General features: G+C 35.1%; 1 protein-coding gene across 1 annotated transcript in view; it reads right to left on the reverse strand.

Moving 5' to 3' along the window:
* Positions 1-354: 354 nt before the first annotated feature.
* The window catches only part of LOC104901412 (ribulose bisphosphate carboxylase/oxygenase activase, chloroplastic), a 28,918-nt gene continuing 3,702 nt past the window's right edge, over positions 355-25,570 (reverse strand). The window contains exons 3-12 of the mRNA XM_010688985.4: positions 23,558-23,567; positions 21,988-22,050; positions 18,901-19,014; positions 16,906-16,967; positions 14,961-15,015; positions 14,656-14,857; positions 9,308-9,414; positions 4,848-4,903; positions 2,395-2,487; positions 355-693 (exon numbers count right to left, since the gene is read on the reverse strand). Of these exons, the coding sequence (XP_010687287.1) occupies positions 586-693; positions 2,395-2,487; positions 4,848-4,903; positions 9,308-9,414; positions 14,656-14,857; positions 14,961-15,015; positions 16,906-16,967; positions 18,901-19,014; positions 21,988-22,050; positions 23,558-23,567 (870 nt within the window). The 3' untranslated portion in view covers positions 355-585. The remainder of the gene's footprint in view (positions 694-2,394; positions 2,488-4,847; positions 4,904-9,307; positions 9,415-14,655; positions 14,858-14,960; positions 15,016-16,905; positions 16,968-18,900; positions 19,015-21,987; positions 22,051-23,557; positions 23,568-25,570) is intronic.

Raw genomic sequence — 25,570 nt, forward strand, 5'->3', positions numbered from 1 at the left:
GAATCCAACTCACATGATTAATAATATTTTAATGCTTCTATTTATAGTGGGTAAATTATCCACCTGGTAAATGTAGCAATGTCCAGTCGATTAACAACTTCTCAACAACTTATAACAAATGTAGTTTCCCGCCAAAAGTCAAACCAACTCAACTACCTCATAACTCATATCATTAAGTGTGATTTGTAGCGAGAGCGTAAAAACGTAGGGCTGTTACACAATTACTCTCCAACCTTTCACCACTCCTCAAAACACACGCCATCAAATAACAAGCAACTGTTAGGATGTCTTTGTCTTGCCCTATACATTGATTGATAAGGTACGAGGTATTTTTTTTTTATCCTCAAACAATAGTTGTTCCAAAAACTGTCAAAATCTTCTCGTTATATATCTAGAAGCTGAGAAACAACTTTGCCTATTTACAACGGACCCTCAATATGAAGTGATCCAACATGTCCAAGAATCAAGTCTTAATTATGTCTCAACTCTCATGCATGTATATGTAGATCAAGTAACAAATACAAGGAAGTTTTGCAGACAAATAGTGAGACAAAGATCATCTCACAAAAGAAAGTATCATGAATTCTACTCATCGATATTTTTCATATACTCTTTTGAAAGCCTTGTCTCCATGACTAGCTGTTGTTCTTTGACGAGAGAGTAGCCTGATTCAAGAAGAGCCTCAACATTTTGCTATTAAGAAAGATTGCAGTTAGTATATTTATCTTCACACAATAAGATAATATGTAACATATAATGATATATATAGTTAGGATACGAACTAAAAAGATCTAATTAAATTCGAAGTTTACAAGACCAAACACCAACAGCCAAGTGTCATGTATGGAATAAATGCACTACTTAAAAAATAACTAGTAATCACGTCGCCTATACGGAAAAATAACCATGAACCATGGAACTCTGACTTGCTAATCAAATAGTAAAATGAACTTCACAGTATCAAGCCATAAAAGATCGTACGTGCATATGAATGTATGTAGGTAAATTTGAAAAGACTTTCATCGTCCACCTTATGGATGTCAAAATTTGAAGGCCCATGAAGATAAATGAATATTGCACATATATCAGAACACATAATATATCATCTATATCATCTTGGACCATGTATCTAAGGAAGCAAATTTAGATATGTCTAATCGAATCTGTTTTAAATGCCTCCCTTCTAGTGCACATTTTCTATGGCCTATAAGGGTAAACAGTTGCCGGTAAATAGCCAAGACAATATAATGAAAAGACCATCAAGTCTAACTCCCCAGTTTCTGCAAGAGATCTTTTATTCCAACTATGTCAATGGTACGGCTGATCTCTCCTAACCTTCATCATTTCCGAATAACAATAAAATGCCTTTTGTTTGTTGATAAATCCAAAAGTAATATTTTATTTACAACTATGTCAATGGTAAGGCTGATCTCTCCTAACGCTTATCATTTCAGAATAACAATAGAATGCCTTTTGTTTGTTGATGAATCCAACCTCTAGAACAGCAATCTCCATTATAAAGTTGTTCCTAGTTTGTCTGAGACCATGTACCTTTACAATGAAGAAAAGAAAAATGCCTTTCCATTTCTGTCTCAGATAACCGGAAAAAAGAAGGAATATCCATAACATATTCCATGATTGTTCATCTCGTGCTGATTTGCCTCTCATTCACAATCAGCACCTGTACATGGCTATATTATCCTTCTTTATATAACTTAGATGGCAGAATAGCTAGCTAGAACAGTGACTTATCAAACATGTTAATTGCTAACCTATCCGCTGTGCAACCGAATACTCTCTTGCTCTTGCCGTGTTCCTTCGACATACAGAGTCTTGTAAGGATAATCTAATATGCACTAGTCACTGCTAAGGAATCTTCATGATCCACTGTAAATTATTTCAATAACAATTGGGATGTAGTGTCTCTATTACAAGCTGGTTACTCTTACCACACATTTGTGCAAATCTAAAATTTAATTTATATCGAAATGATTTGGGAATGGATTTCAAAGACCGAAATGAGTAGAAGGCATAAACAACTCAATAACGGAATTAATTAACAACAGAAAATGGTGGGTTCATACACTTCTAAAACCACAATGGTACTAGGAGAGTTTTAAAACGGTGAGGATACCATGTAGATTTCTGAAAATTACCATAGAAAAACCAAAATTATCTGAATTTAAACTTGTACTATTTCTTTGTAGAATAATAAAGCCTTGTCTAATTAGTGTTGTGGATCTTTGGCGCAGAAACATCACCCATGAGTTACTACTGTATGATGCTTGTCAAACTACAAGAAACTTTATGCAACATTATTGACACCCAGGACTCAGGCAATCGATACTGAAGACAAACAGAACCAATAGAGAATTGTTTGTTAATTGATTCTACCTCAGGAGGCACAAAGACCGGAAGTTTGTCGCCTTTCTTTCGCTTCAAAAGTGTGGCTCCTAAATTCTCAACACCTCCACAATCATCAACCCACTAACAGGAAAGAAGGAGAAACCAATTAGCTTTTAAGCACTTTAAAAATAAAGAAGATAAACTTCAGCATTAGAAACCATCTTATTGCAGGGCACAAATAAACAGTATGATTTTCAAAAATGCATGAATATCTATCTAGAAGGCCAGATTACTATTGCTGGCAAAATTACCACCTGGAATGGAGAGCACAAAATAGATAATTCGGTTGGATGATATGCACCCATGTTCTGCTTTATATAGTGCATCATAGATCAAATTTTATGTCAAAAGATTTAGGCAGCTAGAATTCAGTAAAGCCTGAGAAAGGTCCAGTAAAATTTCTGTTATATACCCAAGAGGATGATTTCCCTAAGAAATTTCAAATGGAAGTACAGCTCTCTGATCCAAATATAAATCTACTGCCTTGGTTTCAAGTAATACTTGATAAATTATAAGTGAGTCCCATGTAATGTTTGGGAAAAAAATGGTCCAAACATGTGTCGCTTTACACATATCATTTCCATAATACTGTCATATTGAAAAGGACATGTTGATCCAATAAGTTTCCTGATCTCCATTTCTTTTTCTTTCTTTCTTTTTTAATGGGGATTATTCACCAGGTGATGCTCCTTTGGTTTTATAAAATTCACCCACAATAATCCAAGACGTGCATTTTATTTAGTCTAGTTCTTTCGCCCTATGATGCATCAGATACCTTTTTGGTTTCGAACAAACCACTTAAGTAACCGTTTGGTAAGCGTAACTAAATGGCGGTAATGGCAATTTAATCATACTTCTTCCGTTGTAATGAAGTATGAAATACTTACATTTTAGGCCGTTTCAAAATAAATGAAACGTTACTTTATTTGGTATTTACTTTTTCTATCTTTCTTCTCATCACATGGGTCCCTCTCCTTTTTTCCTCTCTATCTCTCTTCTCTCTTAATCCCTATGCATGCCAAGGTCCTACATTTCATTTACAAAAGAACGGATGAAGTATGTAACTTGCAAGGAAATCCCTTGATTGATTACTCTGGCAATGAATTTTCATTCCTGAATAAGTCATTTTCTTCACAAATTTCTATTGCCACCTAATACCACCTCTAAAGTCGTAATAGAAGGTAACGAAAATTTATGAAGATTAACATATATTTTGGGATAAATTCTCTCATTACCGTGGACATTAAGATGAGCTTTTTCTTAGAAGTTTACACATAATTTTATTACTATTACCGCCTACCAAACGGACTGTCAAAGTTTTAACTCTCTCTCTCCCTCTCTCTCTTGAAGTCTCTTCTTACACAAAAGAGCTTGAATGGACCGGGTTCACGATAACTTATTGTGCATTGGAAAACATATGATATAGTATGTTTTCATTTGATATAGTTTTTTGTATGATATAATCACCTTTTATATAGTCAATTTTGTATGATATAGTCAATTTTCTGATATAGACAGTTTTCATTTGACATAGTCGGTTTTTTTCTAATATAGTCTGTTTTAGTGTGATAAAGTCTGTTTAAGTGCATAATAAATCATTGTGAACCATGTCCACTCAACACGTTAAACCCTGCCATACACTCTCCACTGCTCAACAGAAATCCACCCTGCCATTGTTCAATACTCACCAGGCGTTCCAACCAACCCATGATAAGCAGTCATTATTTAGAAATGAAAGATGCTGAGTGGTGACCAATGGCAGCGTCAATTCGAAACTCCCAAGTGCAATTGTGCATGGGCATCGGGGATTTTCAGATAATTTTGAAGATTATTAAGAAACGGGAGATGGAGATTTTAAAAAAAATGCATGCCAAAGGACTAATCATATTCCTTAATCTTGTTAGAACATAGGTTATTATCCTTCCGTCAGAGTGAAATGTGCTTTCTGAACAAAAGCCTCTCCTTTAGATGCTACGCTATCCCAAACTAGAAATGCCACAATTATAGCTACAAACTTCTTCTGGAAATATTTTTACACCAAAAGAATGCAATTCTATCCTTAATTAATGTTAAAGTATGTGATGGGGACCATGGTTTTTGGGTTCAAGGGAGGATTAGCTTCATTTATTATGGTCCCCTTCTTTCTCTCTATGCCTTTCTTAAAATGTGTGTTGTTTCTTTATATACCATGCAATAAAAATCGTACGAAGTATTATTCTAGCTGTTTCTGTCTTATGGAAAAGATATAAAAGTGGTGCTGCACTGCTGTCCTGGTTGCGACTATGGTGACATATGCCGTAGTGGTCATTAATCTGTCAAACATCCATGAATCTTGGAATTTTTCCGTTACAGATATAATCTCAATAGCAAATTCTTAACATTACGAAATATTTCTGTAGATGGCATGCAAATTTAATGTTTCCGAGCAGAGAGGAGCATACCTTCAGAAGAGATCGGTCATATGTACGAGATCTCAAAGCCCCGTAGAAATCTAAAGCTGCACATTTAGGGAGGGACGTGTTTGCATTTGTAAGTAAAATGTCTAGCCAGTAGAAGAAGATATATCGATTATGATAGAAGAACAAAAAGATAAAAGTAAATTAATTACTATCTGAATCCACTCAGAAATCAGATCATTGCTAAGAGAGAACAACAAAGGAATAGAAGGTAAGTTGAGTATTTAGCCATGATAAGCAGTCCTGTTTCTGTCCTACGAGGACAAACAAGAAAACTTCAACGCCGCAGAGTGATATACGCCAAGATTCAATTCAACCACTGGATATGCCAAGTTTTGACCATTAAGGTTGTGTGCTACATTGCTCAGATATCAAACCTCGACAGATCTATGTTGAAAAACTAGTAAGGGAGTGTAAATGAACAATATCATACATTATGGTGAAGTAACTAAAGCTATGACCTCTCTGTGAAGGACAATGTTGGGACATCTCACGTAAAAGAGACCCAAGAATATGATGTGACGGGGGAACATGCTATAGGAGATTGGGGAATTTCACGACTAAATGAGCCTAGGATGTTAACATTAATTACTAGAATCGAAGATAAAATTGTCTTGATTGCATTATCCTTATTCCTAACTCCTCCTCTTCCTCCTCCTCCTCCTCCTCCTCCTCCTACTACTACTACTACTACAACTGCTACTCAGCTACTTCTGTGCCTAGGACGTCATCGTTAGTAACTACAATTCAAGATAAGACTATCTAAATTGCATTATTCTTATTCGTTACTCCTCATACTCCTCCTTCTCCTCCTCCTACTCCTGTTCCTACTAAAGAGAAATTTCAGCTCAAATTGTGATGGAAACACATAAAAGAGGACAATTCAGAAGAAAATGTCACGTGAGCCACCTCATACCATCAATTAAACCGAGAAGAAGCCCTCCATGGAGTAGCACGATGGGAGGAAAGGCACTTATTCTCTAGCCATAAAGTTCAAGGAATAGACAAGCAAACATCACAAGAAGCTTCCTCCCTAGTGGCTCCTAGATCTGGCATATGTAACCTGGAGCAAACCCATTGAGCACCCGCAAACCCAAATTGATCATCCAGTGAAACAAATTCCCACCTAAAAAAATAAAGATGATCCCTCTCTCCTTCGTAACTAAAGTACACATATGCCAGGAGAGATACTTAGTAGTCACTGAATGTACAAGCTATCAATAATATTGAGCCTTTCTTAGTATGATGTCCAAGCAAAGAATCTTAGCTTTTCCCTCAGAACTGAGGTGGAAAGGAATAGGACATGAATGAGGATAGGTATGCAGGCATTCATCGGGAGAGAAAGTACATGTGAAAAGGCAAATGAATTTTTCCAAACACACCTGACTATCCAGAGAATCATACAGCACCATTCTACATGGTCACTAAATTAGTTTATTTCCGTAACTCCTAGGCTTAGAGACTTTTCTTATAGTGAAAGTTCCACAAAAAGTTACTGCCATCACAAACAAGTAACTCCAAAAATGGGGCATCATCCATAAGGGAAGGCTAGTGAAGGCATGGTAAATAAATTGTGTGGAGGGGAGCAATGGGGATATGATCTCTTGCATAATTTCACCTCTTAAAACATGATTTAATCATCTATCCCACCAATACATGACATTATAAAAAAGATATAGAGGATATATGCAAAATGAACTTCAAATGAGTCCAATAGGATGCTTTTATGGCTATACCCTTCCAACTATAACTCAAACATTTTGGAGGACTCCAAACATATTGTTCATCATATGGTGCCATAAAGAATCCAATCAATATAATAAAATTATAATTATTTCTCTGGAGTGTCACCTAAACGACACTCTAAACTCCTCGCAAGGACATGAGGATCTTCTAAAAGGAGACGAAAAATACAAGGGATGCATGAAATACAAGATTGAATTGAGTGATGTGTTGAAACTCCTCTAACGAATTAATACCTTTTCTAACCACCAATTTCTTAGAAAGTTCCCTACTATCGTGTCACAAAATGAAATACCGGATACGAATACCGCAATTTGTTCGTTCAAAAATGAGGCCAATGGTAGTTACCACTGACTTAGCACCTTTCATCGCAAACCTTTCAATAAGCCCGCTCAATGTAGCCTTTCTGGCTTAAGAACAATTTTTGGTTTGAACCCTCTCTTCTAATCTCCATACCCAGTATTTTGTTTGCAGCGCCCGCATCTTTTGTCTCAAACTCTTCACCAAGTTGAACTTTTAAAATATTTATCTCCACATTGCTTTTTGAAGCAATAAGCATGTCGTCCACATACAATAAAAGATAAATATAATCATCTCCATGAAGTTTACACATGTATACATAACAATCATAATTACTTCTAGAAAACCCTTGCTTTAACATAAAGGAATCAAATCGTTTGTACCATTGCCAAGGAGATTGCTTCAATCCATAAAGTGATTTCCTCAAGCGACATACCTGACTCTCTTTACCCTCAATATCGTATCCCTCTAGTTGATACATATAGATTACCTCATCCAAATCACCGAGTAAAAAGGTTTTCTTCACATCAAGTTGTTCCAGCTCAAGATCAGCATGAGCAACAAAACTTAATAGCACCCGAATGGAATTAAAGAAGTTTTACCACCGGAGAAAATATTTCATTGTAATCAACACGCTCTGTCTATGCAAATCTCTTGGCCACTAGCCTAGCCTTATATCTTATACCATCGGTCTTGGAAGGATCTTCTTTTCTTTTATACACCGACTTACATCCAATAGCAGTTTTTCCTATGGGTAATTGGACTACCTCCATGTCTTGTTAATAGGAAGAGATCGCATCTCATCCTCCATATCAACCAACCAACTCTCTCTATCCTTGTCTTTGGTAGCATGTTTGAAGGTGACCGGCTCATCATCCTCCACGGAGAGTGCATACCGCCTGTTATGCCTCAGAGGTTTGTGTGACACGAACTTCTTAATCGATTTATAATTCCACTTGGGTCTAGTGGTCGCCAAAGATTCTTGCTGCTGTTGTTGTTGTAACACCTGTACATTTTCCCACCGAATCCCCTCATGTTTAAGATCATCCTCCTCATCCATTTTGATTAACACCAGGATGCTTTGCACATGATTAGAATTTGGTTGGTCTCTAGATTCTATCTCCACCACTTGAGTATTTGAAATAGTCCCAACATCACCATCATTTGGAAGCAAAGCTTTAGACAAAGGTGCTATGGATCTTTCAACAACAGTCGCATCCATACTAACTACAAATTTAGGATCATTTACGCTCCAAAGACGATAGCCATCAATGCCTTTGGGATATACCAAGAATATTGCTTTCTTGGCTCTTTTATCAAGCTAACTACGTAGTGCCCTTTTATTTAACAAAATTTTTAAACATTACACAAAATACCCTTATACAAGATAACAAGCAGTAGATTTTGGGCATGGATTAGGATTTTTGAGCCTTTTTAGTTGACTGAGGTTTGGGATATGATATCAGAAATTGAAGGCTAAGTGAGATGTGGAGTAGGATTTTCTATTAGTAAGGGTATTTAGTGTGAAATTTAGAAAGTTTAGGGGTACAATGTAAAAAGTTTAAAAAGATTGGGTACAACATAGAATTTCATAACACACAGGGACACTATGTAGAAAAACCCTAAATTTTTTCAATAAGATTTTAGTTTAACATCCAACTTTGTGGGTTTTCGTCCATTTATAAGTCATTCCACATGAAGTATTCACATATATCGTTATTAGGATAGACAACGTTCTCTTTGGAGAGACCAGAAGCTTGTTCGTATCTGAACCAATGTGGAAGAAATGCATATAAAGATGTTAAAAAGAAAAATGACCGAACATGAAGCAAACTTGGAACAAGAAGGGTGCCGATTAAGAGTTAATGTCCAAAAATGCAAACTTGATCGAGGAGGAGAAGTCACTTTCTGGATTCTATTAACGAAGTGTGTAATTTTTAAATAGAGCTGTCCTCTAGTTTAAGAAAGCCTTATCAGCTTTGTTGCTAAAAATAGCCATTTCTTCCTTGTAAACACAAGTTTGATTGAGTAAAAGTATTCTCCAGGATTCTTGGAAAACTATTTTCTATATTGCCGGTTTCTTTATAATTAAGCTTAGGCATTATGGTATGGTCAAGAGCCAGGGAGGCATCTAGAAGAGTTATCCACTTGGTTTAAGTCTTTTAGATCTTATGATTTATGCAAGATTAGTTGTCTTAGTGTTTACTGATTTTACTAGAGTAGCGTCATAAATTTTGGTTTACCTAAAGGGTACTATCCTTGAATTCTTAGTCTCTATCTTTTCTATATTTAGTGCATTAGGGTTCTGCGTTCATATCTATATTTAGTGCATCAGGGTTCTGTGTTGATATCTATGAAGTGAAGCAAAGTGTTCTTCCAGAAGAGGTAGGTACATTTGTTACCTTGATTGGGAAATGTATTCACAATACCGACCACCTCCTCCCTTGATATACCATCTTTCTCATACATCCGATTCACAATGTTGACAATATCCTCATGATTCGGCCGCCTGATATAACAAAATACACGAAGTTACAATAGTGATGCAGTATTCAAAAAAAAAAAAAACACCAGTGGTAGGTAGGTGACTATTTTACTCAAACTCTTCATTCATCCCAGAGTGCCCATCTTAGACACCTTGATAGAAGAGACAATTAGGCACTTCAAATAGACAAGAACAGATAGAACACAGTCCATGATCCACACCCCTAAACATTTTTACCTCTAGCTTGAGTGATATAGCCATTTAAAAACTGAGAGCAACTCCATAGACTCGTTTTCAGGTTTCATTAATATCCAGGGGATACAAAAGATCCTCTTGTAACATTATAAGATTTCAGTTTGGATTTTTCTGAAAACAAAAATGACACTTTTTGAAACATAACTGGTTTCCAGGTTTTATTGTCAATTTAGAGCATCAAGACCTTAAGATGACTTACAACAAGTGATGATAATTAAACTTAACATGGCCACCTTGATAATAAAAATAATAACAAATCTAGCACGCACAATCAATTTATTGAAAGACCATTTGACTTTTAGCCCAAAAGGGTCACTTATTGAGTTAGAAGGGGTCGCTTTTAGGAAAAAAAAAAGGCAAACTTTTTACCTTAAAGGGGTCGATTCTGTATAAGTGACCGACCCCTTTAGAAAAAGAAAGTTAACCCTGTCTTACGATAGTTTATTTATGTTATGTTTCATAAATCATACTCCATATCTATGTAATTTTTCCATGTAAAACTAGGATTTTGTTTCCTTGTACTAATATCACTATGAATATACTAAGGAATACTCCCTCTGTTTTTTTTTGTCCTTTCTACTTGGAATCTTGACACTATTTACAATTAGAGATTCTAAATTCGTTTCAATAGATATACAAAAATATAGTCATTTGGGGTCTTGTTTGATTCGTCTTAATGACTACTTTATTAATATTCAATCGTTATAATTTTATACTAATATGTAATGGAAGATATTTAAGGTCAAAGAAGTGCATTGTCAAACGTGCACAGTTAAAGAAGGAAGAACAGGAAAAAACAGAGGGAGTACAATACACTGTTTTTAGGGATTTAAATATTCTAGCACGGTAATCATAGCCATGCATTCCTACAATTACCGTTGCCTATTGTTATTTCTATTGAGTGCCTTAAGACCCACCCCCTCCCATGGCCCACGAGAACCTCGAAGAGTCTGAGGTTCCACCACCGGCATCGACCCTGCCACCCTCTGAGCAAAATTCAGAATCTAATACCTCTCACTTCCCATTCACATAATTCTAAATATTAGACTTTTTTTGTTTTTGTTTTGTTCGATAAGAAGTCTAAATTTACTCTTGAAGAACTTTTTAAGGTAAATTCTTAGACTTTGTGTGTCAAAGATCCCTTCTATGGCATTACCCCTGATCCTACCCTCACTAAAGCTGAGCGGGGTCAATAAGAGGCTATTGACTTGTCTTTTATTCATGGCACTATCATTATGGATCTCCTCCTCAACATCCTCAAACCTTCAACTACACAGACACTTGGCTCTGAAAAATCTATCCCATGGCAACAAAAGTGCATGGAGTGATGGAACACAGAGTTGGACATCCAGTCCGATCATGCACGAGTAAAAAGTTTTCATCTCTTGCCTCCTATTGTCAACATCTAAAGATGCTATTCGATCAATTGCATTATGTGGATAACTCGATAAGTGATCGACGACTTGTGCTTCAGTTCACTAATCTTTCCTTGAACAACTAGGATTTCTTTTCTTGTACTAATATATATATGATGGGTGTACACCCTTTTCAGGAATTCACGTAAATTGTAGAGTACCTATCTGTACATTTTAACAACTGAAAATCCAGAAACTGGAAACCTAAAGTATAAAACAATTCCATAAGTTGTCATTTCGACTTATCAAAAGAACATTCATGACATGCAGTGCAATTATTACTCGAGCTAATCTTCAAACTACAATGGATCTAGGAATAGCAGCTGAAGCTTTTAATCTTACAGAACTTTTGACTAAAAAGGTTCTACAAACTTTTGAATTTGACTAAATAGGACATGTCATGCATTTCGTGCTGCATTTATGGATATCCCTCAAGGTTTGGAAGTATCAAGAGATATGGGTGTTCAAATGCTTCTTGTGCAAATGGATGATAGTGTCTGTATTGGCATCCTTTGTCTGAATATCATAGTTCCTGAGAATTGGATAGTGGAGTTCAAGCACTGCTACCTTGACGGCAATAGAGCATCTGATCGGGTGGCTAAATAAGGTGTAGGACAGCCTAATAAGTTTACTATTCTGCAGTATCCCTTGCTGAAAACTACGTCGTATCATGGATGAAGATATAATAGGAGTGGCCTTGCCACGTTTAGTTATTAATAAGTTTGTTAATTATGACTCGAAATCTTGTGAATGGCATAAGGCTGACTTTGAATGCACATATATCCCAATCTATAAATGGTTTTGATGTGATTCAAATTGGAGGTGATAGCTTGTTCAAAGAGCTTTCCAATGATAGGTCATATGCCAAATTCCGATAAGAAACGAGAAAGTTACTCCCGTTTTACGAATGACTGACAAAGCTGTTTCGTACCGGGCTCGAAAACCCGCGGGCAGGCAGAACATCTGTGAGAATGGGGATGACTGGCCGCGCGGGCGCGGGGTACACCCTGCGGGTCGGGCGCTGAACGCGTATGTTGATATTTTTTCGTTCTTAAGTTATCTTTTAGGGTTTGTGCAGGTTCCTTATGATTATAAAAGGGCTCTTAGTGTTCATTATTATTAACACAACTTATGAAACACTTTTAGCCTCTAGATTTAGGACTCTTGTATTATTCTCTCTGATTTTCTCCATTATAGTGAAGAAGCTCTAATCCCCCACCTGTGGATGTAGGTCAAATTTGACTGAACCACGTAAATCCTTGTGTTATTTGTTTGTTCATCTTTATAGTTTTCTCACCTTCATTATTTCATTGATTTTCTGTTCCGCATTAATCAAACTACAACACCTATTTCCTAACAAATAGGTATCAAGAGCTTGGTTGTTTTAAGATCTTAAGTGTTTATAGAAAAAGTTTGATTTTTTCATTATGTCAATGAAATACAATATTGAGAAATTTGATAGGCAAGTAAATTTTGGCCTATGACAATTAAAGATGAAAGCCATCCTGGTTCAAAGTGGTTGTTACAAGGCTTTGATAGGTGCATCCAAAAAGCCTTCGGATATGACGGATGATCAGTGGGAGGATATGGATTTGAAGGCACTCTCAGCAATTCATTTAAGTCTATCTAATGAAGTTTTGAGAGAGGTTGCCAAAGAGACGACTGCTGCGACTTTGTGGTTGAAGTTGGAGTCACTTTATATGACAAAATCTGTGACCAACCGTCTACTACTAAAATCTAGACTTCATGATCTCAGTCTAGAAGAAGGTAAACCGCTTGAGTCTCATTTAGATGAATTCTTCTCTATAATTATGGATTTGCAAAATATCGATGTTGAGATCGATGATGAGGATATGGCTTAGGTTGTTGTGTTCTTTACCACCTTCGTATAAGCACTTTCGAGATACCTTATTATATGGTAAAGATGATTTGAGTTTGTAGGATGTTAAGGAGGCCTTAACTCAGAGAGATTTAATTGACAATAAATTAGTTAATAAATCTAATAATTCTGCTAACACAAATGCTTTGGCTGCTCATGGTGGAAAGAATTCAGGCAAAATCTGTAACTATTGTCATGCGAAGGGTCATATTAAATCTGAGAGTTGGAAATTAAAGAAGAAAAATGGAGAAAGGTCCAATGAGGGTCAATCTACAAATATTGCCGATGCTGTTTTTGATGATGATCTTGCATTTTAGGGTTACAATATTTGGGGCTGCGGTTTCTACGATCTCTTTATGTTTGGTGCCCTTTTTTTGAGATCTCTTGGTAAAACGAGAAACCGTGTGGATTTTGCTATGGAGTCTATGATAGATTGTTTTTGAGTTTCCAATAAAGTAACAATCTTGGTTATGCATTAGATTTTGTTCCAGTTATGCTATTTCTTATCTCAAATTTGGTACTTTTATGTTTATTAAGTACTATTGCAATTTAGAAATTATTGTTGTCATTCAGTTTCCAGAATTGCTTTTGAATTTGTTGTTGAGATGAAGAAGTGTTTGAAGAGAGTTTGGTCAATTTGAGGAAGCATGCTTGGTGTTGGTGACTTTATACTCTCGATCTAGGCCATGTGATGGTTTTGTATACAGATTTTGTGTTCGAAGACGCATCGGTACACAAGTTATAGAAGATGTCCGTTCTGGATTGCCTACAATGGGTAGGTTTATGGAATTTTGTTTAAGGTGGAGGTTCTATGGTGTTTTTTTGTTTGTTGAGCATCACTTCTTGTTCAAGGTGGAGTTACCTTCTTTGATCGGTTTCAAGTCAAGGTGGAGATTTGTTAATTATGACTTGAAATCTTGTGAATGGCGTAAGGCTGACTTTGAATGCACATATATCCCAATCTATAAATGGTTTTGATGTGATTCAAATTGGAGGTGATAGCTTGTTCAAAGAGCTTTCCAATGATAGGTCATATGCCAAATTCCGATAAGAAACGAGAAAGTTACGCCTGTTTTACGAATGACTGACGAAGCTGTTTCGTACCGGGCTCGAGAACCCGCGGGCGGGCAGAACATCTGTGAGAATGGGGATGACTGGCCGCGCGGCGCGGGTCACCCTGCGGGTCGGGCGCTGAACGCGTATCTTGATATTTTTTCGTTCTTAAGTTATCTTTTAGGGTTTGTACGGGTTCCTTATGATTATAAAAGGGCTCTTAGTATTCATTATTATTAACACAACTTATGAAACACTTTTAGCCTCTAGATTTAGGACTCTTGTATTATTCTCTCTGATTTTCTCCATTATAGTGAAGAAGCTCTAATCCCCCACCTGTGGATGTAGGTCAAATTTGACTAAACCACGTAAATCCTTGTGTTTTTGTTTGTTCATCTTTATAGTTTTCTCACCTTCATTATTTCATTGATTTTCTGTTCCGCATTAATCAAACTACAACACCTATTTCCTAACAAAGTTCATTGTCTTGTCGGGGCCTAGCTCCTATTTAGAACCAAAATAAAAGAAGAAAAAAGAGCTTCAACGACCACAAAAATCAATAATGATGGGCCTGATGGCAGGTTGCAAGGCTTACAGCCATATCAATTGACTAAAGGTGGTCGTGTTGTCAAAGCCCTTTGAGATAATGGACATCATACATACCAGTAGAACTTCTCCATCCTCCCATCACGGATTAGAGGAGCATAGATTGTTGAAAAGTCATTTCCTGTGACAATAATAGGAATTCTATGTGTAACGTCTGATTCACGCCAGTTCTGTCCGATGCTAACTCTGGTGGGGTTATCAGCCAGGTTCATCAGTGTTCCAGAAACAATTTGATTGTTAACTGTCACTTGAGTATCTCCTGCAAAAAGGAGAACATTGCAATAAAAATGTCACTTATGTCAACAGTATAGTCATACTATCTAGCTTGTATCTGTATCTATCTTGAGAAGATAGGAGCTCACCGAATCTACCGATGCCAGCGTCAATATCATTGACCACCAAACAACTCAGTTTCCCCTGTATAGATCAAGGAGAACAAGGAAAAATTATGGACGTATGCCTTGGGGATCAGTGTCTTTGAATTGGAAGCTACGATACTTATTTCGTAGCAGTAGAGTTTACAGATGAAGATTCTGTTTTTTAAAATAAGACAATAATAAAAGGATTTTTAATGAAATACAGTACCAGAATACTAGGCATGGAAAACAAACAAACTTCCACATCCCATGCAACTTGTGATAAGTTACTGCCACTAGCATCACGTATATAACATACTGCTTAAAATTTTCTGAATTATCCTTTTATTCTATTAGAATTTACAAATTATGTAAAATTTACATGTGCATTAGTAAAAGGACAATAAAAGCATGATATATTTACAAGTCGAATCCACAAAGGCAGTGATCAGAGTAAAAAAAAAGGCATAGTTCTTCTTGTTCTTGTCCCCAAGCTGAATATTTTATTCTCGTTGATGGTTAAGACTATTGAGAGCTTTTCTCATATTTTTACCGTATGGAGGATTCATTTCTTTTATATAATTTCTGTGGATTTTGGGGATTTGTGGAGGTCGGCCTAAGCAAAGGTGTACTGGAAGTTGGAGCAGACAATGCAAGAGTGGAACTGATTCAAGTTAGCAAAAAACTGAACTGAATGAATTATATTTGCTTAATATAGTTGTGAGTTCACATTTCTTAGATGTGCTGGAGAACATACAAAACTACAGCAGAGTTGAGAAGAGTTTGAAAGGGGGGGGTGGGGGTGGGGGGGAATGTCTTCTCTCTGACAACTTTTTAAGCATGATTAGACTTAAATTCTCAATGGATCATAATCAGATACACCGATCAATTAGATGCACAAACAATAGAAGGGATCCACTTATGTTATTTGTATATCACTCACCAAATCTCTACCTCACCTCCAATATTAATCTCTCATAAGTGGAAATTGCAAGTGGAACTATCTTTTCAAAAGAGTAATAAAAGATGATTTCCACATTTTTAGTTATTTATTTATTTTGTAACATGTGTGAGTAGTCTCTTTTGCTTAGGTATAATATGACTGAAACCACATCATTAGAAATTGACACAGCAAACTTTTTACCAATGTTTATTCGATTGGCTCTTTTGACTAGTCTCGAATAAGTTTCTTCTTAATGTTATATGAATGAGGGTTTGCTATAAGCCGGCCACAACTATTTATATGAGCTTAATTTATTGCTGGCTATATGAGTTTGAGGTATGTATATGTGCAAAAAGTTAATGTTTTTGCACGGGGGTATTAAACTTAGTAGTGTTCCAATATATAGGTTATATGAATTGCACTAGGCACGTTAGTTATTTGGATTGATGATGGATTTCTAATTCTTGGGGCATGGACAAGCTAATAACATTCATCAGCTAAGGTTTAGATCTAAGGCTAACTGGTTTGAATACAGATAAGGAAACGCAGGAAATATAATTCTACAATCATTTTTATTCAAAGAACTAACTAAAATTTAATAATTAATCTACTTTTCACGACGGGTATGTGTTTATTCACCAAGTATTCTACCATTAATGGAATTTTATTGAAGGTAATAGATCCTTAAGTAGATCAATAACATTAGTAGATATTAGTCCTTTTCCTCGTGTATATGGGTGACACAGACTTCTTTGGTGTCTTTCTAATATATATCTCTATTGCTTGTCAGAAAAAGAAAATAAAACTATTACGACAGCTTCACAGTTGACTCGAATACACAAGGTAATGTGCTGATATAAAAGTTGCTCCTTTTGTTTAGAATCATCTTGTTTCCAATGGACTATTGGTTATCGTAAAATTATCCGGTGCCAGATAAGCAGTTATTTTGGTACACAAATGAAATCCCAACATACGTAGATCAGTAGAGAAAGAGAAAAAGCTTCTGACTTGGTTCTGGACCACTTGAGAGGCTGTTCTGTATCGCTCCCGTATAAGTCTACCGGGTTCGCCTGTTAAGTAAATCAGACAATAAGTAACATCGTACAAGCCTGACTGGCTGACTGTATCAGTCTCTTAGGCCTCTACTATTGCTTCGGCAAAATAGTATGGGGTTCCTCTTTTTGATAAGTGACAAAATGAAGCACACAAGGGAATTACTCTGGCATATAAAAGCATTGAAAATTTATACATAAAATACTTTCTTGTAACAATACCAAACAACAGACTACTATGAATCCTGTTGTTAAGGTCCAAGGAGATCTAGATATCTGTAATTTTACTTCTAAACACTAATTTATACTTAGTAGAGGCATTTTTAAAGCAGCTGCATTTCACGGTGGCTATTTATCCCATTTCAGATGAAAAAACGGATTAGGTGCCAATAAGGATGACTTGAAAATGAATTGCCCAAAATTCTAATGATGGGGGTGGATACCACACAATACAAGGATAATTGACTGTTCACGCTGAGAGTGAGGGATAGTTCAATTGATTAAAGCTTTCCTCCCAATTCCAGAAGATCCTGGGATCGATTCTCATCATCCGCCCTAGTGGCTCTCTAGCACCAAAAATCAAATTTGACTGTTCATGCTCATTTTTGCAACTTTTTTTTTTCAGGGTGGGCATTCATTTTCTTTGAGGTAACTTCACCATGTTTTGTATATTTTCTCCCAATTTGAAATCATTAGTAGAAACATCAAGGTGACTTCTAATTAGGATGGATTTCGATCAATCTTAAAGGAGTGTTGAAAACTGAAACTAATATGGGTGACTTCTGAAGTGACCCACAATAAGTTTAAATGATTATGGGGAATAGGACAGTCGTAATATGCTCAAGGTGTGATTGTTGGACAACTAACATTATATCAAGGTGGCTAGAAATGTTTCTAGTCAATTCCTACCATATATAAATAAAGCATAGACATCACTCAACCACTTTGAACAACTCTTATAAGGATTCACACTATACATTCTACAATATCAATTTCCAAATGATATGAACTTGTTTTATGATAAACTGTCTTAGGATCACTATCAAAAGGCTTTGATTTAATGGAGGTTGAATCTTTTTTTTTATGTCTCCTACCTTTAGCAAGCCATAGCTATCAGTCAATTACTACCGGAACAATGGCTAAAACCACTCCTAATTAGGACAGTTAATTACTATCAAGTTATGCATTCCTTAAAAAAGCTTTGTACTACAGTTTTTAAACAAAGGGTTTTCCTCCCCGTAAACCGACATAGAAAAAAGGTTTAAGTGCTATAGTTCAAGTTAGATTTGACAATTTATAGTCCAAAAACAAGGTCATACCAATGATTCCATTGATGCATAAAGACCAAAGATACCATATTGATTAGTGATTTAACATATCATGGACCACAGTTAGAATACAGTAATAATTGAGAATGCAATTGTTTGGTAACATATGAATCCTATTGTAGAGTCTAATATGTGAGTAAATGTTCAAAAAAGGTATCAAATTTAAACATTCATTGTTATTTGAAAAATCAATTGGCTTGAAGTTGCACCATCTGTACATTTGAGATAGGCTAAGAGCGGCAAGACATACCCAAAGAAACAGAGTAAACAAACTTCAGAAAAGAAAACAGACAGTTCATGGTAAATAATTAAATATAAACTCAAGGTCTGGTTCTTTGACCTTGAAAATATTTGTAGGAGAGAAAGTTCAAATAATTTCCAATAACTTCAAACAAAATTAACATATATATGTTAGGATAAGTTATAATAATTCCAATCAAGTTCATATAAAAGCTAAAAACTGAGTTCAATCAATGCTAGAAGAAGCCAATAAGTTCCGATAAGTTAGGATTAGTTCGGGTAAGGGTTTTCAACTTAACACAACATGACATAATAATTACAAAAGAAGCAATTTGATACTATAATATATGTGATGATTATAAAGAAAGAGGTATCTTTCTAACCAGCCTTTTCAGATTCCAGTTCTCCAGCAGATATTATAACTGGCTCTACGCCCATAGCCTGGAAAATAAGTTCAGTTTGGAATGTCTTCCCTTGGCCTTTTCCTCCCCAAATTCCTGTCAATAGAGATATTTTGTTTTAAATAATATGTATGCTCCCATGCCACAGCACATAAGGTAAAAAAGATCCATTACAGAACACAAGTAATGTGATTATTTAGTTGCAAAGATTGAGACTTCAAAATTATATGTACACATGCCTATGATATTATGTTTTTGCACAAAGATTTAGGAGAGGAGAGAGATAAAGAGATTAAAAAAAAATAAGGACCTCATGTGCTAGGACAGATAAATAGAGAATATATTGCCAAAAAGGTCAATGTTGCAAGTAAGATGCAACTTCTTATAATGAGAAGTGTTGCAAGTAAAAAAACACGGAAGAAGTATGTTTTAACTAGTGAGCCCCTATCCAAGTCCAATAAGTTCCAATCCGAGCTAATAAGATCCTGTCAAGGCTGGTCAGATCCATAAAAGTGTAAGAAGTTCAAAGCAAAATTCATGTTAAGAGGACACATCCTAAATGTGCACATGTTTTTCTAACAAAGGGTGCGGCTCTTCACCTTAAAAAGTTAAGTTACCAAGTGAAAAAGAATAAGTTCCGATAAGTTTCAAATATAAATTCCAACTAGTTGTTGACCCGGACAACGCCCCCGTAGGCCCGGATCATTTTATTTACTAATGTGCGAAACTAGATCTTAGACCATTATAAAATAATCTTGAAATATCATATTTTATTATAATGCTTGTAGTAGTGTAATAACCAATTAGTCATCTTACATACTAAGAAAAATCGGATCCTAATTTTATGGGACAATCACTAAACTAAATCCTTTATGTATATATTTTTGGTTAAAGACTAAAACTTTTCAACAACAAAGAAATGACTATAAGTCAATTTGATACACACTTGTAGAATTGTAGTTAAAAAGCACCTATAGCTTAGATTGTATTTTTGGTTTTGTAATTGATCTAGGAAATACAGTCAAAATTTCTATTAAACATGATGATGAAAGCTAAACATACGATTGATGGTCATTTAATTAAAAGAACAGTTGTCATGCAAGAGATCAAAGGAGTCATCATACTTTTATAAAAAAAAAAAGGATTCATCATAAATTTATTCTATTCAAATTATTTGGTTTGTGTTTAAGATATGAAATTGTCATTTGGGATTATGGGATGTAATTGTGAGTTTGCTATTTGCTTATCAGATATTGAATGCAATAATTGTGGGGTGTATGTTATCGTGGTTTTCCCAAAAACTAATATAAGATTGTAGATTTGTTGGTTAATGTCTTTGTATTTCAAATGAGAGGTTGTGTGTTTGAGTCTTTCCACAAATATTTTTATTGTTTACTTTGTGTCATTTGTTTGGGAGGGAGAGCACATGTGGTAGCATGACAATTCATTGCCTTGGGTTTTAGATATAGATATATATAGATAAGTTCAAATAAGTTATCCAAAATTCAAGTGAAAAAGAATGCATCCTAATTTCAAATTAGTCTTTTGTCTTTGTCCCACACATTGTGATAGGCCCTTAAAAGAGGTTTTACTCTTACTAAGGCTTGCCTTCTTGGATAATGATGCACTTTGATATATATGGAGAGCTAAATCTCAGTACTTATAATAGTTATAAGAAATGTTTGTGGGAAAGCTTCGAGCACATTTGATGTGATTCTGTGGATGCTTTGCAACAAAAACGTTGCAAATATACTAATGATCGAAACTTTGAATGGATAGACTCTATATGTTCCCTCGAGAACTAGAGGATCTCTACCTAACCTTGATTAGGAGATGCACATAAACCACGATTTATATGTTCTTTGTATGACAACCAAAATCAATGCACAAGCACTTGACAATTCTCAAAATCATTCATCTATACTGTTTTATTGATATGAACGTGTATAAATAAGTACACGCTAAAACACTTCTAAACAAGCTTAACTACTAAAAAGATAAATATATAATAACAAGATAAATATTAAAGACTCCTAACTAAACTTAAGTAAGCATCACACATGCCTAAGATAAGTAAAAACATGCCTAGGATAAGAATTTAGCAATCCTATCTAGCCTAGACTCCTAACAAGACTCTATGATAAAGGAATTAGACTACTAAACATAATAGGATTCCCTTATCACTAAAACACCTAAAATAAAGACTTATAAAGCAACTAAAATACAAAATCTCCCAACAGAACTAGGAGTTCTAATCTTACTAGGATTAGGATTTTAAGAGTCATATTCCTACAAATGCTAGTTCTATTGGGATTGGTGTGTTTTTCTAGTTCTAGTAGGAATATGACTCTTAAAATCCTAAACCTAGTAGGAGTAGAACTCCTAATTCTGTTAGGAGACTTTGTATTTTAGTTGATTTATAAGTCTTTATTTTAGGTGTTTGAGTGATAAGGGAATCCTATTATGTTTAGTAGTCTAATTCCTTTATCATAGAGTCTTGTTAGGAGTCTAGGTTAGATAGGATTGCTGAATTCTTATCCTAGGCATGTTTTTACTTATCTTAGGCATGTATGATGCTTACTTAAGTTTAGTTAAGAGTCTTTAATATCTTGTTAGTATAATATTTATCTTTTTAGTAGTTAAGCTTGTTTAGAAGTATTTAAGCGTGTACTTATATATACACGTTCATATCAATAAAACAGTAGAGATAAATGATTTTAAGAATTGTCAAGTGCTTCTACGTTGATTTTGGTTGTCATACCAAGAACACATAAATCGTGGTTTATGTGCATCTCCTAATCGAGGTTAGGTAGAGATCCTCTAGTTCTCGAGGGAACATATAGAGTCTTTCCATTCAAAGTTTCAATCATTAGTATTATTTGCAACGTTTTTGTTGCAAAGCATCCACGGGGAGCTTGGGTGTTTAAGTAGGAGGGGCATATATCTTCCAGACTAATCATTCCACACATAAATCCTCCAATGGGGAGCTTGGGTGTTAGACTTGTACTATCCTTTGTCTTTTCTTTTTCAGTAGCCAATTGAAGCAACTTAGCAGAAAAATAAGCTTACCTAGGATCAGAGGAACTTTAACGTTCAGAAGATGAGCGATGTAGTTCTTTACAATGTGGCAAACTGCAATAACAGAACAAAAAACATCAGCATAAAGCCCTATGTCAAGACCAGACATGAAAGGAATTTATGATCGTATAATTAGAAATTGAAAGAATCATAAATATCAACTTCTATTAATATAGTTAACGAACAGAAAGGTAAATAAAAGCATGACCCTTAGATTTTAGTCTTTCTTTGAAGTTTCCCTTAACCCAAAAAGGAATAGCATAAAAGAATGTTAGTCTAAAAAACAAATATGATTTTGCAAAGATATCGAAAGATCACAAACATAAATAGATAATCTGGTTCTAGAACATGATGTAAAGATAAGCTAGAGAAACATATAATTACATAATATCTTACAAGACATAAGAAGATCAGAGTTTACTGTTGATACTATAATAATTTTCTAGAATGTGGAAGACAAAAGAGCAGGCCCTGTAACTAAAACCAAAAAAAAGGAGAGAAAAAGAGTATAACAAGATGAACATCCATGGAGAATGTACTTATATGAACTGATTTAGTCTGCTCTTTTATTGTAACGTAACTCTTGATATCTACCACATAAAATAGTTTCTTAAGATAAAAGTCACTACCAACAACTCATCATTTTTTTCCTTCTTCTCTTTTCCTTTTATTTCTTATTTCTACATTCTTGACATCATATTATGCAAACTGATTTCTGTAAGCAGATGAGGAAATTCAAGAAGGCGACAGCTGATCAGCAGATTGTGATGCAAGTCTCGATGCAGATATGTATCAAGTGATTCCACTAGATTAGCATTCCTCTAGCAAATACTCCGTCTATTTTTAAAAAGATGCTCCATTTTGCCTTTTGCACTATCACATACACTACTGTGACCATATTTGCATACAGATGTATAAATACCCATGCTAGCATACAAGATGTCGTTGAATTTGTCTCAAATATATTATTAAAATATCATTTCTTTATAGATTTTAACTAAAAAATAATTAGATATATTAATGGTCAAAGTTGTGCATTGGCAAGTGTACAAGTCAAAATGGAGCATCTATCTAAAAATGGAGGGAGTAATATATACTGACTAATAAGCTATGTGCATTCCAGTTTTCTATCTCTAGCAATGTTGAACAATACGGAATGCTACCGAAGCACTAGGCAGATAGTATTTTTCATTAGTTGGGGTGTTGCACATGTTTAAGGTCTAGTCTGATTCAAGAATTTTTGGATTTTTAGTCTGGCAGAACCTGGGTTGTCCTGATGAATACAGTTTCTGCACCTAGAATTGTTTGTTTTCATAATTTCTGGTGGAAATGAAATATGCTAATATTTTCAGGAAGTAAATGAGAAACCAAGATCACACCACACATGTAATATTTATCTCACTGACTCTATGCATGTAGAAGACAGATGAAAAAGGAAAAACAAAAGTGCGATGATATATTATAATTATAACAAAAATACAGTAGCTTGAGATACAGATTACCCTCACAAACATGACTGAAGGAATAAACTTCCATCTTTAGATGATTCCCGGCAACTTACCAACTTTATCCTGTCACATGGGAAATGAGATGCATTGTGGATAAACTTTGTGAAACCCAAACCAGAAATTTAGACAGAAAAGTGGTAGCATAAAGGGATATACAAAAAAGAACAGATTATTTTTAACTTGCCACATATAAAACCAACAAAATAAGCATGAATCTTGGTCATGTCACATGTGCAACCACATCTAAAAATAACTTTTGAGAGCAGATAAAAACATAACCTCAACAATCAGATATACATTTTCCAGGTAACGTATGATGCGGTAGCATTAAGTTAATTAAATTTACACGGTTTTACTTGCCCCTTAATGGTGCAGTTTCACATGTGACCAAAATTATGTCTTCATTTCAGCAGAATTAGTTTTAGAGTTAAGGTTATCATTTTTCTAACTCAGTTAGGAGTCCAATTTTGTAGCCTACAAAAGCGCATATGCTTGCAATGCTATCTCAGACTTGGGGTAATGAAAATTGATGATCGTTTTGCTTGGTTTTTTGATTTTGTCAAAGCCAAAAAAAGTACGTATTCAGGTTTGCATCTATTTTATTGACTCTAATTGATAAAAACCCTCATAACCAGTGAATTTTGAGTACGTTTCCTACTATTTCTTCTACGTATTCATTTAGATCCATACCAATTGGTATCAAGAGCCTAGGTTATACTTCCTTTTCTAAATACATGCAACATTTGCATAGTAACCACTACTCATCTACCAACCTTATCCCATGTTCTTTCACAAATGTATAAGAAAATAACATAGTCAAATTTGATCTTTTTTTTTTTTTTTTTTTTTTTTTGACGGGGAAGTGTTATCTTATTTGATTCGCCTTAATGCATAATTTCATAATATCACCCTTCTATAGTTTTCACTTAGTAGTGCATTGGATAGGGTGTAGGTGGGAAATGTCGCATTAATTTTAGAAACGGAGGAAGTATATGTTATTACGACACTCACACGATCTTGATATAAAACACAAATTTGTTGCTTTGGTTCATTGCTTTGAGTGAACAAGGGGCCACAAGTAACACAACATATTCCTGATATTACAGTACTCTGGCGATTTCTGCTTCAAATTGGGTGTTGGCGAAACAGACTGTTACTGCTTAGGTGTAAATTGATTGGAAGATTTGTTGATCATAAAGAAAGGCCAAACCTGTAGGCTGTAGCTATGTTCACGTACTTGCAGGTGCGAGGTTGTCAAGCATATTTGTGAAGTCTGGGCACTCATATTCATAATTTGTTGCTGAAAGTATTTGCTTGGTAATTGCTTTGGTGCATAGCAAAAAGAAAATCAGATTTGCTTTAGTGCTTTATTAAATTGTGTTGGAGAATTCTCGAATTAATACTGCACATATTTTTGTTGCGTGAAATTATCTAATACATACGAACTATTTTTTTTCACCGAGGCTTAGTTGAATTGGTTGTTTGTTTTGACATGTTTGTTGCATGAGACTATTATTGTTGCATAGTTGTGGCCAATATTTGTATTGATGATCAACTCAAAATTATTGTGGACCAGCTTGGAACTATGGAAAGATTGAGGTCTATGAAAAACCTATTCATAATACTACTAAGCCAAGCGAAGGAAAAAGTGGGTTCACTTAAGAGTGTTCGATCTAATATTCGTAATCTTGATGAAGGTAGAAGGTACAATCTTGATCTTCTAGAGTTTGGTGGTATATTTGGATCGAGAATATTACCTTGATTGGTGAGGAACATAGAACAAGTCTTTGATTAGTAGAGTCGTGATAAACACAAAAGATATAAAATTCTACTTTAAATCTGATAAAGATCTCACAGGGAGACAAAACAAATATTGATACTTGGAAGAGCTCAAAACACATGAAGAGATGTTTTGTTCCTAAAGATTTTGTTAAAGAGCAATACTGAAGTTGACTTGTCTTCGACAAGTTTTAACTTGGTGTTGTTGAATACCAAACAATGTGCGACTTACATGAAAGGGAAGAACTTAAAATTGCTTATTTTGTTCGAGAGTTTATCTTTTCCAT

The sequence above is a fragment of the Beta vulgaris genome, chromosome 8, assembly GCF_026745355.1.
Source record: "Beta vulgaris subsp. vulgaris cultivar EL10 chromosome 8, EL10.2, whole genome shotgun sequence".
Classification (NCBI taxonomy): domain Eukaryota; kingdom Viridiplantae; phylum Streptophyta; class Magnoliopsida; order Caryophyllales; family Amaranthaceae; genus Beta; species Beta vulgaris.